At 38.0% G+C, this 17,209-nt stretch overlaps 1 protein-coding gene across 14 annotated transcripts in view; it reads left to right on the forward strand.

Annotated features, from left to right (window-relative positions):
- Positions 1-17,209, forward strand: part of LOC118922298 (phosphatidylinositol 3,4,5-trisphosphate 3-phosphatase TPTE2-like) — a 73,320-nt gene that overhangs the window by 34,185 nt on the left and 21,926 nt on the right. For 11 of the 14 annotated variants that reach the window (XM_057489273.1, XM_057489267.1, XM_057489265.1 and 8 more), the window contains 8 exons: positions 29-187; positions 1,440-1,568; positions 3,033-3,132; positions 3,268-3,331; positions 4,071-4,135; positions 12,071-12,131; positions 12,918-12,999; positions 13,103-13,191. In XM_057489273.1, coding sequence (XP_057345256.1) covers positions 29-187; positions 1,440-1,568; positions 3,033-3,132; positions 3,268-3,331; positions 4,071-4,135; positions 12,071-12,131; positions 12,918-12,999; positions 13,103-13,191 — 749 coding nt within the window. Of the gene's footprint in view, positions 1-28; positions 188-786; positions 1,569-3,032; positions 3,133-3,267; positions 3,332-4,070; positions 4,136-12,070; positions 12,132-12,917; positions 13,000-13,102; positions 13,192-17,209 lie in introns of those variants that run through there. The other 3 variants (XM_036904889.2, XM_057489287.1, XM_036904891.2) reach the window with 3 other exon arrangements.

Genomic DNA, 17,209 nt, shown 5'->3' on the forward strand with positions numbered 1-17,209 from the left:
CTTTATTCTATGTATTTATTTATTCTAGAATATTTGGAGTTTTGCTAACCTTTGTGGATTTGTCCCTCATCATCACAGACCTAATTGTCACTGATAACCTGTGTATGTCTTTGGGAATTCATGAACTTTCTTTAGTCATTGCTCTGTTTTATTTAACGGATGTTCTTCTTCAAGTATCTGTAAAAGGGTAAGTTTGATCAATTTTTATAAAACACATAGAGTGATTTTGCACTGCTATGAAAAGCATACCCAAATAATTACCAGCTCACCCCACCAAATGCATTCCTTTTCGTCAAAATGATCCCCTTGAATGCATGACCCACAAGAGAAACAACAATCCAATGCCAGTTTCTACTAGTTTGGGTTTTAATATTATTGTTGCACCTGGTGCTCTGCTCGTCAACGATGTGTTCTAGACGGTGCGTTGGACAGATAAAGCAAAGTGGGGCCAGGCAACGAATGTGTCTACATGTACATTATTAAGAGGAATGTGAATGTGAAGTATAGATACAAATCCTTTCATTAAGAGTTGAATGTAAATAAAAGCTGACAGTATATTAAGTACTGGATATTAGATCATGAACAACTGCCTCCCTCAATTAAAATAAAAACTTTTTAAGCTGCGCAAGAGATCTGGGCATGCTCATCATGTGAGCTTGGTAATGAGTCAACAGCTGATTTTCTGTATTTGCTGGCTTTTTGCGGAGGCAAGTGGAGTGAGCCACGCCTTGGAGCTGGATCGCTGTGGGATTCAGGGACCAAATCCCCCGACTTCACTTCCTCCAGAGCATTTCAGAAGGCAGCTTGTCTCCGCCTCTGCTGAACTTGCATCCTCAGGCCTTTGAGCGAAGGACAGCTGCCCACTCCTAGGTCACCGAGAGCCTGAAAGGGGCTACCCCAGAACTCAGAGCTTTCCCTGGAGCACCAACAGCCATGGCTGTGGGGCCAGTGCTGGGAAGGGAGGCGCAGTGGATGGAAGTACACTGCACGGAGTACTCTGCACGGAGGAGGCCGCACCAACCCACGGGGATGCCCCTGGGGGATGAGTCTGTGGGCCACAGCAGCGCCCCCACCCCTCACCGGCTGCGATCCTCACAGCCCTGCTCCTCTGAGACTGGGACGCTCGGCGCTTCCCTGCCTGTGGCGCTGTCCAGCACCCTGCCTTGCTCTCCCCGGTATGAAGGCAGTGCTGGCCTCTTGTTCAATGGTTTGCTTACGTTTCTTACTGTTCTTAGATTGCTATATTGATGCTTTTGTCTTAAATATGTATAAAATAGTGAATATGAATATTTTCCCTTTAGTCTAGTCTATTAAATGCAGTTTAAATTATTCACTAGAGGAGAATTCTTAATGGGGATGAGTCAGATGATCTGTGTTCTTAAATTTTGCCTTTCTCTTCTTTGGGAGAGCATAAACTTGTTTTTGTTTTTGTGTTACAGGATACAATCTTATTTTTCTGACATACTTAACTCCGTAGATGCTGTCATTATTGTGGTAACTCTACTGGTTAATATTGTTTATATTTTTTATATTATTTGTGTCATTGAGATTCTTAAAGATATTACCAGGTAAGAAACATACAATTCACCTCTCAACATTTTTATTTTTTACTTTTTTGCATTTTCTGCAGCTTTTATTGTGTATAATCTTTTAAACTCTGAATGTGCTGATTTGTCCCAAATAAGCTACTTGAAAATGGACTGTTTAGGTGAATTTCTTTATACTTGGAAACTAAAGGATAGTGGGATTCAGGGCCCAGGGAAGGGTGTAGAAGCCGAGTGCCTTTAGCTGAACGAAGAAGATGGAACGCCCAAAGAAGAAACAGGGACTTTTGCCTTTTGTATTAACTTTAACTTCTCTACATTTTGAAATCCCCACTAAGTTTCCATTTAAGCTCCAACCACAAATTCCTTACACATGAAATTCCTGGGTTTTCCCTATAACCAGGAGAATATTGGTTTGAGCATATGCAACATTTAGTGACTCCAGTGATAATTCTCTAAAAAAGGTCATATAGAAAAGAAAAACAGGTGATGGGAACAGCAGCATGGAGTAGTGTAGTTGGAATGAAGAAAGCCGAGGCCAAGCCAGAACCCCCGGGGATCAGGCAGCTGAGAGGCGTGTGGCGGGCCGGAGGCCGCCTTCCTCCTCGTGGTGCTGTGGCAGCGAGGGAAAGAGGAGCAGCTGTGCCCGGGGCACAGGTGTCTGGGCTCACGTACTCGTTGGACGGTCACTCCTTTTGGGGATCTCACTTCAGGCCCCAACGAAACTCGGCGTTACATGGCAAGCTTTTGGAGTTGTTTGAAAATAACTGGAGCTGGTATGGTCCTCGATTGGCAATCTCAGCATCACTTAAGAGCTTGCTAGAAATGCAAGAGAAACACCTCGGTCCCCACTTTAAACCAATGAATTAGTTTGCACACTCAACTTAGAGAAGTACTAGTCTAAACCCTCAGTTCTTAGCTGTTGTGTTTCTTTCTGATGAACAGAGAGACACTAGTTAGAACACTTGGGGATTATCTGTCTGCTGTCTGCCTAATGTGTGTTAGCAGCTGTAATGAACTTCTGTTAGTGATGGGAGTGATGAGGCAAACAAGAACCTTCAGTTTGTTTTGGTACAAAAAAGATTGAAAAGTTCTTTTCTTAAACCACAAAAGCTAAATCCACAAATTTTTAGAGTCTATCGTATAACTGTTGCTCTGAACCAGTTTCTCAATCTGAGCCCTCTTGGTATTTTGGACCAGATAAATCTTTGTTAAGGGGGTTTCCTGTGTATTGGTGGTTAGCAGTGTTTCTGGCCTCTACATGCTAGACAGAAGTAGCACCCCTCACACACATTTGTGACAACTGAAATGTCTCCAGACATCACCAAATATCCCCTAGGAGGATGGGTGGCAAGCCTGGGGTAACAGCAGAGGTATGCAAAATTGAGACCCTGTTTAAGAACTTAGTCTAGAACTTCTCTAAACTAACTATGTATTGTCAAACTTTTGTTACTGAATCAGAAATGTATCTTTGTAATTTATTGTTAGACTGTCAACTGTATTTCGACTTCTACGACTTATCATTCTGTTAAGAGTCTTTCATCTGGCTTATCAAAAAAGATGTCTTGAAAAGCTGTGCAGAAGGATGGTAAGTGGCAAAACATCTTTATAATTTCAGAAAAATGTTCATGTTTCAGTAAATACTGGCAAAGGTTGTATACATCTCTATCATATTCTTTATTTTTATGTTAATTACAAATTGATGTTTGTTTGAAAATCTCAGGTTTCAGAAAATAAACGGCGATACAAGAAGGATGGATTTGACTTAGATCTCACTTACATTACTGGTTGGTGAAGTTTGTTGATTTGCTTATATTAATTTCACATTTTTGTGTGTGTGTGAGTAATTGTTTATTTTGTTCTTGCCTGATCTAAGCCATGTTCTTTCAAAGCATTCTTTGTCCATGAAGATTTATGCCACTGTTGTCACATATTTTTAGTTTAACTCTGACAGTGGAAAAATCTCTATTAGTCGTCTTAAATCAGGGCTAGTTGGTTACAGTACAGGAAGGTGAATGAATTTTTAGCTAACTCCATTTGTTTTGTTTAGAAGTTACTGAGTTCTAGTAGTCATCCTCGTTCCAGGAATCTCCGAGAGACCTGTTCTCTTCCTAGGATCCCAGAGAGCAGGGCCATTGCTGTGTGATGTCAGGTTTCTGAGTCAGGAGCCCTGGAAAGCCCCCCGGGAGTCAGTGCCATTGCTGGGGCCCAGGTCTCTCCCTTTTCTTTGGTATTTAAGTAAGATGCCACCACAGGTGGGGCTTCAGGCTTGAGGTCAGAACGAACCGGTCACATACGGCTGGGACCAGGTGAGTCTTGGGAAAACTATGCAACTTTAATGGTTTTTGGACTGGATACTTAAATGTTATTTTGATTGTCCTGAGAGTAGTTAGCTTTTCTTCTGTCATTCTCGATCCTGAAAGTTCTTTTCCATGAAGAAGGAGTCTGATTATGTGGAAGTTAAGTTCTCATATATTGTTTCGTGTCCATAATGACATTTGTAATAGTGACTGTTTTGTCTTCCAGAATGTATTATTGCCATGTCATTCCCGTCTTCTGGAAAGATGTCTTTTTATAGGAATCCCATCAAGGTAAGGGTATTTACGTAACAAATGCTCATATTTCACAATCAACGTATCTTGTGGAGTCATAAGTTTGGAACTGGCTCAGAGGTGGCATATTCTCCTAAAAATGTACTCTTTCAGATAAAAAATTATAATGGATTGATGCCAATTAGATTTTGCTGTGTTATGAACCACCCAAAAACCTAGTTACTTACAATCAACCATTCATGTAGTTCATGATAAGGTGGTTTGTGAATTCCGGTTGGGCTTCACTTTGTAGTTCTGCTTATCAGGGGCAGGCCTAACTAATCTCAGCTGGGCTACCTCACACACCTGTGGACAGCTCCTGGGTGTCTGCGGAGAGCTGGTCTAAAATGGCATGGCCAGATGGCTCCACGTGGTGTCTGACCCTCTAGCAGGCCAGTCCAGGCTCGCTTACATGGTGGCGGTGGCCAGGGTCCCCCAGTAGCAAGAGTAACACGTCAGAGCACAGAGGGGCAGAGAAAAAGGTGAGAGAGCAGGAAGGCAAAGCAGAAACCTTCTTCCAAAAACACATAAAAGGAGAAAATACGGAAAATACAACTAAACTTGAAAACGGCCTGAAGACTGCAGAACAGACCACCTGGGGAACAGGTGTACCTGGGGAAGAAAACCACACAGAAAAGGTGGCAGAGCTGTGACTGAGTGGGACTGAAGCCATCCCTGCACCCTAGCCTTCAGGCAGGAGAAAGAGGAGCAGAGTGGGGAGAGGGTAGGAGCCCAGGAGCTCTGCACACCTGGCCTGCAGATCTGCTCTGGGAGCACGAGTCCACATCACACTGGGTTCTGGAGATTAGCAGGGCTGGACCCCAGGGGCAGGCGGGTTGCTCTGGGAGGCTGAGCCTCCAGCCAGTGTGGAGGGCAAGCACGCTCTGCCAGCCCTGAGACCCAGAGCAGAGGTGGCAGTGTGAAAGACTTGCCAGCAGCGGGAGGGGTGCCAGAGGGGTGAGGGCTGGACAGAGCTCTCTCCTCAGGAGAAAGGGCAGGTAGAGGATACCTCCGCAGCCTTCCCTTGGTCACACAGATCGGGGACCCCCAGGAGCCCCAGATGCTCCACCCCGCTAACTGGCAGTGCATCCCCGAGGCTGCCCCCTGAGTGCACTGCTGGCAGCCAACCCACCTGGCCCACTGGCAGCATCAGACTTTGCTGCCTGGCAGGAAGAGGGAGACTCTCCCAGCTTTCTCTGCTCTGTTTCAGCCCGACCGGCGAGGCGCCTGCAGGAGCCAGACCCAAGAGTTCCTCCTTCCCTGTGGGTGTCCGAGCCTGGGGCTGCACATCTGGCCCCGGCACAGCTGCACATCAGCCCACCCACCCCACTAACTACAAAGCCCCTCCATTGCTTCAGGGGAGGTGGGGGTGGCCCTGCCTGCAGCAATCCCATCGGAGACTTCTGCACTGATCACAAACATGGTGGCTGACGTGAAGCGCCCATGCAGACTCAGACCACTACAGAAGACAGACAGACAGGCCACCCTGCGCACTGCATACCAGCAGCTTGGGCTCCCACAAAGTAGAACCAGGCATTAGAGAGTAAATAATCTTGAGCTTCTGGACACCGTAGATGCCTTCTTCATAAAGCTTTACTCTGTAGGCCAGGAAACAGCAGAGCCATTTTATACAAAGGAAGAAACACAGAAACCCTAACAAAATGAGGAGGCAGAGAAACACATTCCAAACAAAACTACAGGAACAGGGCACCAGAAAGAGGGCTGAATGAGATGGAGATCACCAGTCTTCTTGATAAAGAGTTCAAAATAAAAGTCACAAACATGCTCACTGATGTACAGAAAAATATTCAAGATCTCAGGGAGAACTTCCACAAAGAGAAGACCTGAAATAGAGCCACTCAGAGCTGAAGAATACAGTATCTGAAATGAAACACAGTGGAGGGAGTTAAGAGCAGATTACTGCAGGTAGAGGACAGTGAACGAGATGGAAATTAGAGAACAGGCACACAACAAAGCTGAGGAACAGAGGGGGAAAAAGGTCTCTAGGACTGCGAGAATGATGAGCACTATGTGGCCAATCCAAACAAAATATCATTTACATAGTAGGGGTACCAGGAAGTGAAGAGAGAGGCAAAGGGATAGAAAGTCTCTTTGAGGAAATAATTGTTGAAAACTTCCACAATCTGGGGAAGGAAATAAGTCATGGAAGTACAGACAGCCCCTAGCAAAAGGAACCCCAGGAAGACAACAGCAAGGCACATAATAATTAAAAGGGCAACGATCAAGGATAAGGAGAGAATATTGAAAGCAGCCAGAGAGAAAAAAGATTACTTACAAGGGAAACCCATAAAGATGTCCACAGACTTCTTGGCAGGAAATCTGCAGGGCCAGAAACGAGTGGCAGGATATATTTCATGTACTGAAACAGAAGGACCACCAACCAAGAATCCTCTACCTGGCAAGATTATCATTTAAATTTGGAGCATGTGTTAAACAATTTTCAGATAAACAAAAGTTGAAGGATTTACCACCACTGAGCCATCCTTACAGGATATGTTAAAGCGACTGTTGTAGATGGAAATGTCTATAAGGCTAAATAGCTTTCACCAGTGAAAATAAACCCACAGTAAAAGTAGCAGACCAATCAATTACCAAGCAAGTACAAAATTAAACAAAATGAAGCAAAATCAACTATACACAAAATCAGTCAAGGGGTACCCAAAAATGTCAGATTATGATACAAATATGATTTCAGATTCTAATACAAATAGTGTGGAGGAAGAAGAAGAAGGAAAAGACAGTACCTTTAGGTTGTGTTTGAAATAGAGTAATCAGCAACTTAAGACAGACCGCTGTATAGTCAGGAAGCTATCCTTGAACCTTTGGTAACCACAAAACTAAAGCCTACAATAGATAGACAAAAATAATTTTTTAAAAGAGAAATCCAATCACAACACAAAAGAAAGCCATCAAATAATAAGAGAAGAGTATAAGAAAGGTAGAAAGGAACAGAGAAGAGGTATAGAAACAGCCAGAAAACAATTAATAAGATGGCAATAAGTACATATCTATGAATAATCACCTTAAAGGTAAATGGACTGAATGCACCAATCAAAAGACATACAGTTACAGAATGGATAAAAAAACAGACCCATCTATAAGCTGCCTAGAAGAGACTCATTTCAGACCTAAAGACATACACAGACTAAAAGTGAAGGGATGGAAAAAGTTCATGCAAACAATATTGAAAAAAAAGCAGTAGTAGTAGTACTTAGACAAAATTGATTTCAAAATCAAAGATAGGAACAAGACAAAGAAGGACATTACATGATAATAAAGGGGTCAGTCCAACAAGGGGATGTAGCAATTATAAATATTTATGCACCCAACATAGGAGCACCTAAATATGTAAAATAAATGCTAACAATTAAGGGGGGAAATAGATTGCAACACATTCATTTTAGACTTTAACACAACACTCACCTCAATAGATCAACCAGACAGAAAACAAATAAGGGAATAGAGGCACTGAACAATACGTCAGGTCAAATGGACTTAACAGACATCTACAGAACACTGCACCCAGAAGCAGCAGGATACATATTTTTCTCAAGTGTGCATGGAATATTCTCTAGAATAGATTACATACTAGGCCACAAAAAGGTCCTCAATCAATTCAAAAAGATTGGAATTATGTCAGGCAGCTTCTCAGACCACAATAGTATGAAACTAGAAATAAATTACACAAAACAAAAAAGCCTACAAACGTGGAACCTAAACAAAATGCTTCTAAATAACCAATGGATCAATGAATAAATTAAAACAAATCAAACAACACATGGAGACAAAAACAAAAACTCAACAGTCCAGTATATGTGGGACTCAGTGAAGGCAGTTCTAAGAGGAAAATACATAGCAATACAGACTTACCTAAAAAAAAGAAAAAAATCCCACATAAACAGTCTAAACTCACAATTAAAAGAAATTAGAAAAGGGAGAACAAATGAATTCCAAAGTTAATAGAAGGAGGGACATAATAAAGATCAGAGAAGAAATAAATAAAATAGATAAGAATAAAACAATAGAAAAAAATCAATGAAACCAGGAGCTGGTTCATTGACAAAATAAAGCAAAATAGATAAACCCCTAGCCAGACTTATAAAGAAAAAAAGAGTCTACACACATAAAATCAGAAACAAGTAATAATCACAACAGATACCACAGAAATACAAATAATTATTAGAGAATTCTATGAAAAATCATATGCCAATAAATTGGACAACCTAGAAGACATGCACAACCTTCTAGAAAAATGCAACCTTCCAAGACTGACCCAGGAACAGAGAATCTGAACAGACCAATTACCAGCAATGAAATCAAATTGGTAACAAAAAAACTCCCAATAAACAAAACTCCAGACCCAGATGGCTTCAAAGGTGAATTCTACCAAACATTTGAAGATGAGCTAACACCATCCTTTTTTTTTTGTAGATAATTATTTTTTTATTGAAGGGTAGTTGACGCACGGTATTACATTACATTAGTTTCAGGTGTACAACATAGTGATTCAACATTTATATACATGACAATTCTAGGTACCAGCTATCACCATACCAAGCTGTTACAATATCTTGACTATATTCATTACATCCCGGTTACTTACTATTTTACCATTGGAAGTGTAATACCATCCTTTTTAAAGTATTCCATAAAGTAGGAGAGGAGGGAATACTTTCAAACTCATTTGATAAGGCCAGCAACACTCTAATGCCAAAACCAAAGATACCACAAAAGAAAAAGAAAATTAAAGACCAGTATCCCTGATGCACAGAGATGTAAAAATCCTCAACAAAATATTAGCAAATCAAATTCAAAAATACATCAAAAAGATCATCATCCATCCTGACCAAGTGGGGTTTATTCCAGGGATGCAAGGATGTTACAATATTTGTAAATCAATCAATATCATACACCACATTAACAAAAAGAATAAAAACCACGGGATCATCTCAATAGATGTTGACCAAGCATTAGACAAAATTCAACATCTGTTCATGATAAAAACTCTTTAACAAAATGGGTGTAGGGGGTATGTACCTCAACATAATAAAGGCCATATATGACAAACCCACAGCCAACATCATACTTAATAGTGAAAAGCTAAAGGCTTTTCCTGTAAGATTGGGAACAAGACAGGGATGCCCACTTTCCCCACTTTTATTTAATGTAGTACTGGAGGACCTAGCCACAGCAATGAGACAATACAAAGAAATACAAGGCATCAAATTGGTAAGGAAGGAATTAAACTGTCACTATTTGCAGATGACATGATAGAAAACCCTAAAGATTCCACCAAAAAGCTATTAGAACTAAGAACTGGATTTGGTAAAGTTTTAGGATATAAAATTAATACAGAAATCTGTTGCATTCCTATATACTAAAAATGAACTAGCAGAAAGAGAAATCAAGAAAACTCCATTTACAATTGCATCAAAAAGAATAAAATACCTAGAAATGAACCTAACCAAGGAAGTAAAAGACCTATACTCTGAAAACTATAAGACACTCATAAGGGAAATTAAAGGAGACACCCAAAAATGGAACTCTATCCCATGCTCATGGAGAGAAAAATTAATATTGTTAAAATGGCCATCGTGCCCAAAGCAGTTGACAGATTCAATACAATTCCTATCAAAATACCAACAGCATTTTTCAATGAACTAGAAAAAAGAATCCTAAAATTCTTATAGAACCACAAAAGACAGTGAAAAGCCAAAGCAATTCTGAGAAAGAAGAACAAAGCTGGGGGGACTATGCTCCCTGACTTCAAGCTCTACTACAAAGCCACAGTGATCCAAACAGTGTGATACAGGCACGAGAACAGACCCAGAGATCAATGGGACAAAACAGCCCAGTATAAACCCACTCATATATGGTCAATTAATATATGAGAAAGGAGGATAAAGAAGATGTGGTACATATACACAATGGAATATTATTCAGCCATAAGAAGAAAACAAATCCTACCATTTGCAACAACACGGATGGAGCTAGAGAGTATTATGCTCAATGAAATAAGCCAAGTGGAGAAAGACAAGTACTAAATGATTTACCTCATTTGTGGAGTATAACAACAAAGGAAAAACTGAAGGAACAAAACAGCAGCAGACCCAGAATGCAAGAATGGACTAACAGTTGCCAAAGGGAGAGGGAACTGGGGAGGGTGGGTGGGAAGGGAAGGACAAGGGGAATAAGGGGCATTGTGATTAGCACACTTAACGTGGGGGGGGTGCACGGGGAAGGCACAGAGAAGACAAGTAGTGACTCTCTGGCATCTTACTACACTCATGGACAGTGACTGTAATGGTGGGGACTTGATAATGGGGGGAATCTAGTAACCACAGTGTTGCTCATGTGATTCTATATTAATGATACCAATATATATATATTATATATATATATATATATATATGATAAAGGAACCATGAATGTACAATGGGGAAAAGATAGCCTCTTCAACAACTGGTGTTGGGGAAACTGGACACCTAAATACAAGAGAATGAAACTGAATTATTGTCTAACTTCATACACAAAAGTAAACTCAAAATGGATCAAAGACCTGAATATAAGTCATGAAACCATAAAACTTAGAAGAAAACATAGACAAAAATCTCTTGAACATAAGCATGAACAATATTTTTCTGACACATTTCCTCAGGCAAGGGAAACAAAATAAAAAATGAACAAGTGGGACTATATCAAGCTAAAAAGCTTCTGTACAGGAAAGGACACCATCAGAACAAAAAGGCATCCTACAGTATGAGAGAATATATTCATAAATGATTTATCTTCCTGTGTTGGCAAGATAGAACTGTACTCGTAGGGGTGGGGGTTTAATAATGTGGGAAAGTGTTGAACCACTGTGTTGATACTTGAAACCAATATAAGATTGTATACTAATGGTACTTTAATTTTTTTTAAGAAAAAATTTTGTGGATTCCTCAGTCCCGGTGGATTTTGTTTTGGTTTATGGGATCCCATGAATTTTTGCTTGTATAAGACTATTTATGCCACCCACCCCAGTACTATGCAGGCTCAGAGTGATTGTCTTCTTGACTTCCTCCTGACACGGATAACCAACTTAATAAATCTTTCACTTTGATACCTGAATTTTTCTTTCTCTGAATTGCTCTGATGGTTCTATACTAATCAATTTTTTACTTCTTTACAGTCGCTTTTGTTGCACAGAGACGTGCACATATGTGTGTTTCAGATGAATAAGTTTGCTGGAAATCTTGTATATACGTTAATATTAATTTGTTGTATTTTAAATTATTACATTTAATTAAGTTGTTTTATTTTGATAATCCACTATTTACTTATTTTAAAAGCAATATTTGCACATGCATTCTATATATTCATTTTAGAAAACTAAGAAAACACAGATGAGTCAAAAATGTCTATATTACCACCACTTACATAAAGTTTGATATAATGTTTTTAGCTTTTTCTATCATGCATATATACACACACAACCATACCATACTTTTTTTGCATTTATTTATTAAAGAATGCTTAGGTAAATTGTAATATTCAGACCATTATCTAAAAGACATATTTTTTCAGAATTAGATCTAGACAAGAACCGTATGTTATTGTGAATTAATGATTTGGAACAAATTTACTCAAAGCTAGTTAACCACCTAATTTCCTTCTCTGGTAGCTTTAAAGAATGTGTACTTATTATAGAGGCTAATCAGAGTGGTCAAGCATAAGTTGGGCTATTTGAAAACCATCAGTGAGTTAAATATTTCAGAATATACATATCCTCATAGTCCCTGAATCTCTCCTAAAAGGTACTAAGTGAGGGACAAGTGAATGAAAGCTATTAACTATTTTAGGTTACTCCTAGGAAATGGGCTGTGTTGATGCCATGTGGATATATGTAAGATATGTGTCCATCTTTTTTTTTAGGAAGTTGCACGATTCCTGAATACCAAGCATCGAAACCACTACCAAGTCTACAATCTATGCAGTATGTACACGACTAGATGTTGCACTTATAGATAGAAAACAGTTCGCTGCATAGAAGAGGAGGATGATTCAGTTTTTATATTTCATTTAGTGAGAAGTATTTGGTGGTGGTGGAAAGTGAGTTAAAAAACCTCTATCTTGCTGTGGCCCTATTTGGGAAGAAACGTGAGCTCCACAGCATAAATGCCCCATGAGGGAGGTGCCCCAGGGCAGAGGTGGGGCCATTGTACAAGAGTCTGTGGGAGAGGCATTGGCTTTAGCAAAAGATTTCCGTGTTTCCTGCCAGCTTGTGTTTTGAAGGCAGACAGTTCATCACATGCACTCTCTAACCTTCTAGGAATGGGGTGTGAGGAGAGCAGGCCCCACTGGGGGAAAATGAAAGCCCTGTGAGAACAGATTGTAGCCCAGTTTACTGCTCTCTTGATTTTTCTCTTCCTGCGTATTAAATAGACATTTTTAGGAGGCAACCACTTTGGTGGCCACATTGGCTTCTGCTCTGGGTGTCTAACTACCCGACAATGATGTAGTGAGTAGCCTGCTAGGAAATGTTAAGTAAAGCCTGTTAAACAAACCAAAAAGGTTGGGTTTAAGTTTCAAAATGGACAAAACACTATTATCCTTATGTTTTTGAGACTGTAAGTTTCTTTTAGAGATCAGGAGCCAGTTAGAAAATTCCTTTTAAAGGTGGATAAGGAATTTCTAATAAGAAAACACAGTTTACTTATAACTCGATCATGTAGTATGTTTATTAGGTATAGAGATATGACCTATGTATCCTTTATTTTAGGTGAAAGAGATTATGATCCTAAGTATTTCCATTATAGAGTCCATCGAATAATGATTAATGACCACAATGTCCCTTCTCTGAGGTAAGTTTTATGCCAAGTTGGTTGTCAAAAAAGGGTTAAATACATTGGGCTTGATCTTTTGGAAGTATTTTAATTCAACTAAAAATCTTACATTTGATATCAGTGGGATGCTGACATTCACCAAGGAAGTAGCCGAGTGGATGGCTCAAGATAATGAAAATACCGTTGTGATTCACTGTAAGGGAGGCAAAGGTACAAACATTTTTCTTTTTTAAAAAAAGATTGATAAATATATTAAAATCCAAGAATAAGATACATACTGCGATTAATCGGTATGAATAGTTGTTGACATTTTTTTTTCAATACTGAAGGAAGGGAAGGAGGAGAGAAGAGAAAAAAGAAGGGAAGAAAGTAGGAATAAAAAACTAAAAGTACAACATAGACAAAACAGTCAGCGTCTCTGTGACATCTCCCCGTCTGACAGGCAGCGACCGCGCTAGGTGGGGTGATCATTTAATAAGGCACCTAACTGCTGAATCACTGTGTCGTATACTTGAAACCAACATAGTATTATGTGTCAACTGTACTTCAATTTAAAAAATACTAAGAAAGTTTGAGCATATTTTGTCTTCATTGGTTGGTTTTCTTCATTTTTGACTTGCTAAAATGTCTGTCAAAATACAGCGTTTAACTTCTGAAACCATCAGAGCACTTTTGTTTAAGATTGTTCTTAAAAACTTTGTTAAGAGCCTTTTAAGGCTCAGGGAGCCGACAGTGGGGCTGTTTCAAGACTCAGATCAGCTGAAATTTTTAGTGTCATGATGCAAAGAAGTTGATTCTGGTGGTGGTAAAATGAAAATAGTTGTTTATAAATCCAACGAATTTAAGTTGAGTTAGATTTTCTCTTATTCAGCTTTAAACTTTGAATAATCATCTAGCATATTTGATAATTTTTGGCAAAGAATTACAGTTTTGGTGAGCTGTAAAACAGTTTTTTTTGTATTGAATTCTGGGAAAACACTTTAAAACTGCCTCATAAAATTGAGTAGAATCAAGTTTTAGTCTTACTTGAAAACTAGTTTCAAGCTCATTAGTTAGGCAAGTTCTATCTTTAGCTTCACCTTAGCTGTTTAGGTTGAAATATTCTGTATATATGCAATTTATATGAATAAATGAAGAATGCAAAGGCTGAATCATGAAATTGCCAGTTTTTGACAATTTCTTACTTAAACAAAAGCCATGGCTCAACCTAAAATATTATAATCCAAGCGACTGACTTCAGTTTTCTTTTAATTAAAGCCAATTCCCTGCCTGAAAGAAAACATTCATTTCAAATTTAATCCTTTTCATTTTTCTGAGAGGGAACTTACATTTTTCTCTGTCTGAAGGACTGGCATTCAGCTCATATGCACCAAAGCAGCCTCTCTTTTCCAGTTTTCATTCATATTTGTTTTTCTCTCTTACTGGCTGGTACCTACACGTTACCAGTAGTATCGTGATAATCAAAATATTTTATTATTGATTTAGAGAACTTCTTTAAATATTCTTGGTGCTAATATTTGTGGGTAGCTTGTGTTACAAATGCTTTCTCCCACTTGTAAATCTGTTGTCTTTTAAATTTGATTATGATTTATTTTGTCATATAGAAATTTATAATTTTGAAGGTAGTGTAATTTATTAATCTTTTTTGTGTGTGGTTTATGCTTTTTTGTGTCATGTTTAAGAAATCCACCCATATGCTGAAGTAGTGACAGCTTTCTATTTATAAAACATTTAAGTTTCATTTTTTCATTTAGGTCTTTAATTGGAATTGGGGAGAGATGTGATTTTTTCCATATGGATAGACAGTTGTCCTGACACCATCTATTACATGCTCATTTATTTCCCAATGACTTGTAATCCCTCCTCACTCACATACCAAGTTTCCATAAATGTTTGGGACTGTTTGAGTTCTCTATACTACACTACTGTGATTTTTAAAGCTTTATAAGATACCTTGATAAAGACAGTCTTGGCTCTTCTTGCATTTAATTTTAGCATCATTTTGTTAAGATGTACAATAAAATATGTTTAAGATTTTATCAGAACTTCAATAAATGTCTAGATCAGTTCAAAAGAACAGCTTGAAATATTGAGTTGTACATGGGATATTTTTCTCTTTATTTGAATCATCTTTTTCAATAATATTTTATATTTTTCTTTATACTAGTCTTCATATCTTTTGTTAAATTCATTCCTAGATATATTGCTACTGCAAATGGAAGCTTTCTTCTTTTATTACATTTGGATTGTTCCCAGTTTTTACTATTATAAGTAGTGATGCTATGAAATACATCCTCTTGTTGCACATGTGTCCACATTTCTGTTGAGCATATGCCTTGAACTAAATTGTGTCCTACAGTAATGAATCTCAGACTTTAATAGATGATGTCATCTATTTTCCAAAGGGTAACAATTTATACTCCACTGTCATTGTATGAAATTCCAACTGTTCTACATTTTCAACAATAGTAGGAATTCTCAGCCTTATTGTCAGCTCTTGATTGGGTGTATAGTTTACCTTATTATGGTTTTCACTGTCATCTCTATGATTACTAATAAAATTAAGAAAGTTTTCGTGGATTTGTTAGCCACTTGGATATCCTTTTTGTGAATTATCTGTTTAATTTCCCATTTTTTTTCTCTTTGATTTTTTTTTTCCAATTGACTTATAGGAGTTCTTTGTATATTCTGGATTTCAACTCTGTTATTTGTTTTGTGTATCACAAGAAATACATACCTTTTCTTTCTGTTATGAGTATCTTTTCGTTAACAGAAATGCTTAGTTTTCATAGTCAATGTGCATTGTTCTTTCTAAGATTACTGTTTTTGCGTCCTGATAAGAAATCTTTCCCAGAGTTTAAAAAGACATTTTTCCTGTAATACCTTATCAAAGGTTCATTCCATTTGGAATTGGTTTTCGTGTGTGATGTGGGGGAGGGGTCAAATCTCATCTTTTTCCACATGGCTGTCCAGTTGTTTTAGCTCACAGATTGGAAAGACTTTCATTTCTTTATGGCTCTGTGGGATATGGGTCAATTTCTGAACTTTCTGTTCTGTTCATTGCTTTCATCTGTGTGCCAGTATAGCACAACTCTCTTACTTTCAATAGCTTTCTATTAAATTCTGATTTCCATTCAAAAGAATCCACCCATGTCATTCTTTTTCACAACTGTTTGAGTTTTTAAGACCGTCTACTTTTCCGTATAAATTTTGGAATCAGCTAGTTAAATCACACACACACATACACCCCTGATGGAATTTTGTTTGAAACTGCACTGAATCTATAGATGGAGGAGAAATGAAATCTTTGTAATACTGAGTCTTCCAATCCGTGAATGGCGATAGTCCCTCATTTAATTAGGTCTTCAGTCTCTATGTTTTTTCATTTTCTGCTTGGAAAGCTTGTAATGTTAAATTTATTCCTAGATATTTGACATTTTTGATTCTATTATAAATGATATCCCTTTAAAATTTGATTCTATTATAAATGATATCCCTTTAAAATTTCTATTTTCTAAAATAAATAATAATTTATTGCTCTAAAAATAATAAATAAATTTGTTGTTCTAAATGCAATTGATTTTATTAAGCTTGCAATTAGCAGTTTCACTAAATTCTCTTATTAATTATTCTGACTTATCTGTAAATTCTTTGGATTTTAATGGTACATGATTTTATCATGTGAAAATAATGAATTGTATTTTTTCCTTTTCAGTCCTTTTTCTTTTTCCCTCACACTGGCTAACATCTTCGATACAATGTTGAATTAAAAGTGGTGATAGCAGTCACCCTTGTTTTATTCCTGGTCTCAGGGGAAAAGCTTTCAATATCTCAACAATTACGTTAGGCTGTGTGTATGTGTGTGTGTGTTTTAGAAACTACTTCACAGATTAAGAAATTCCTTTAATTTGCTATGAGTTTTTTTAATCAGAAGTTTTTTTGATAAAGTCTTTAAGATGATAATATGATTTTTCACCTTTATTCTATTAACCTGGTTGATTATACTGATATTCAAGTGGTAAACCAACCTTGTATTACTGGAATAAACATAAATTTTTGTGCTGTATTCTTTTTTTAATTTATTTTGGTATCATTAATATTCAATCACATGAGCAACCATGTGGTTACTAGACTCCCCCCATTATCCAGTCCCCCCCACATACCCCATTACAGTCACTGTCCATCAGCGTAGTAAGATGCTGTAGAGTCACTACTTGTCTTCTCTGTG

The sequence above is a fragment of the Manis pentadactyla genome, chromosome 2, assembly GCF_030020395.1.
Source record: "Manis pentadactyla isolate mManPen7 chromosome 2, mManPen7.hap1, whole genome shotgun sequence".
Classification (NCBI taxonomy): domain Eukaryota; kingdom Metazoa; phylum Chordata; class Mammalia; order Pholidota; family Manidae; genus Manis; species Manis pentadactyla.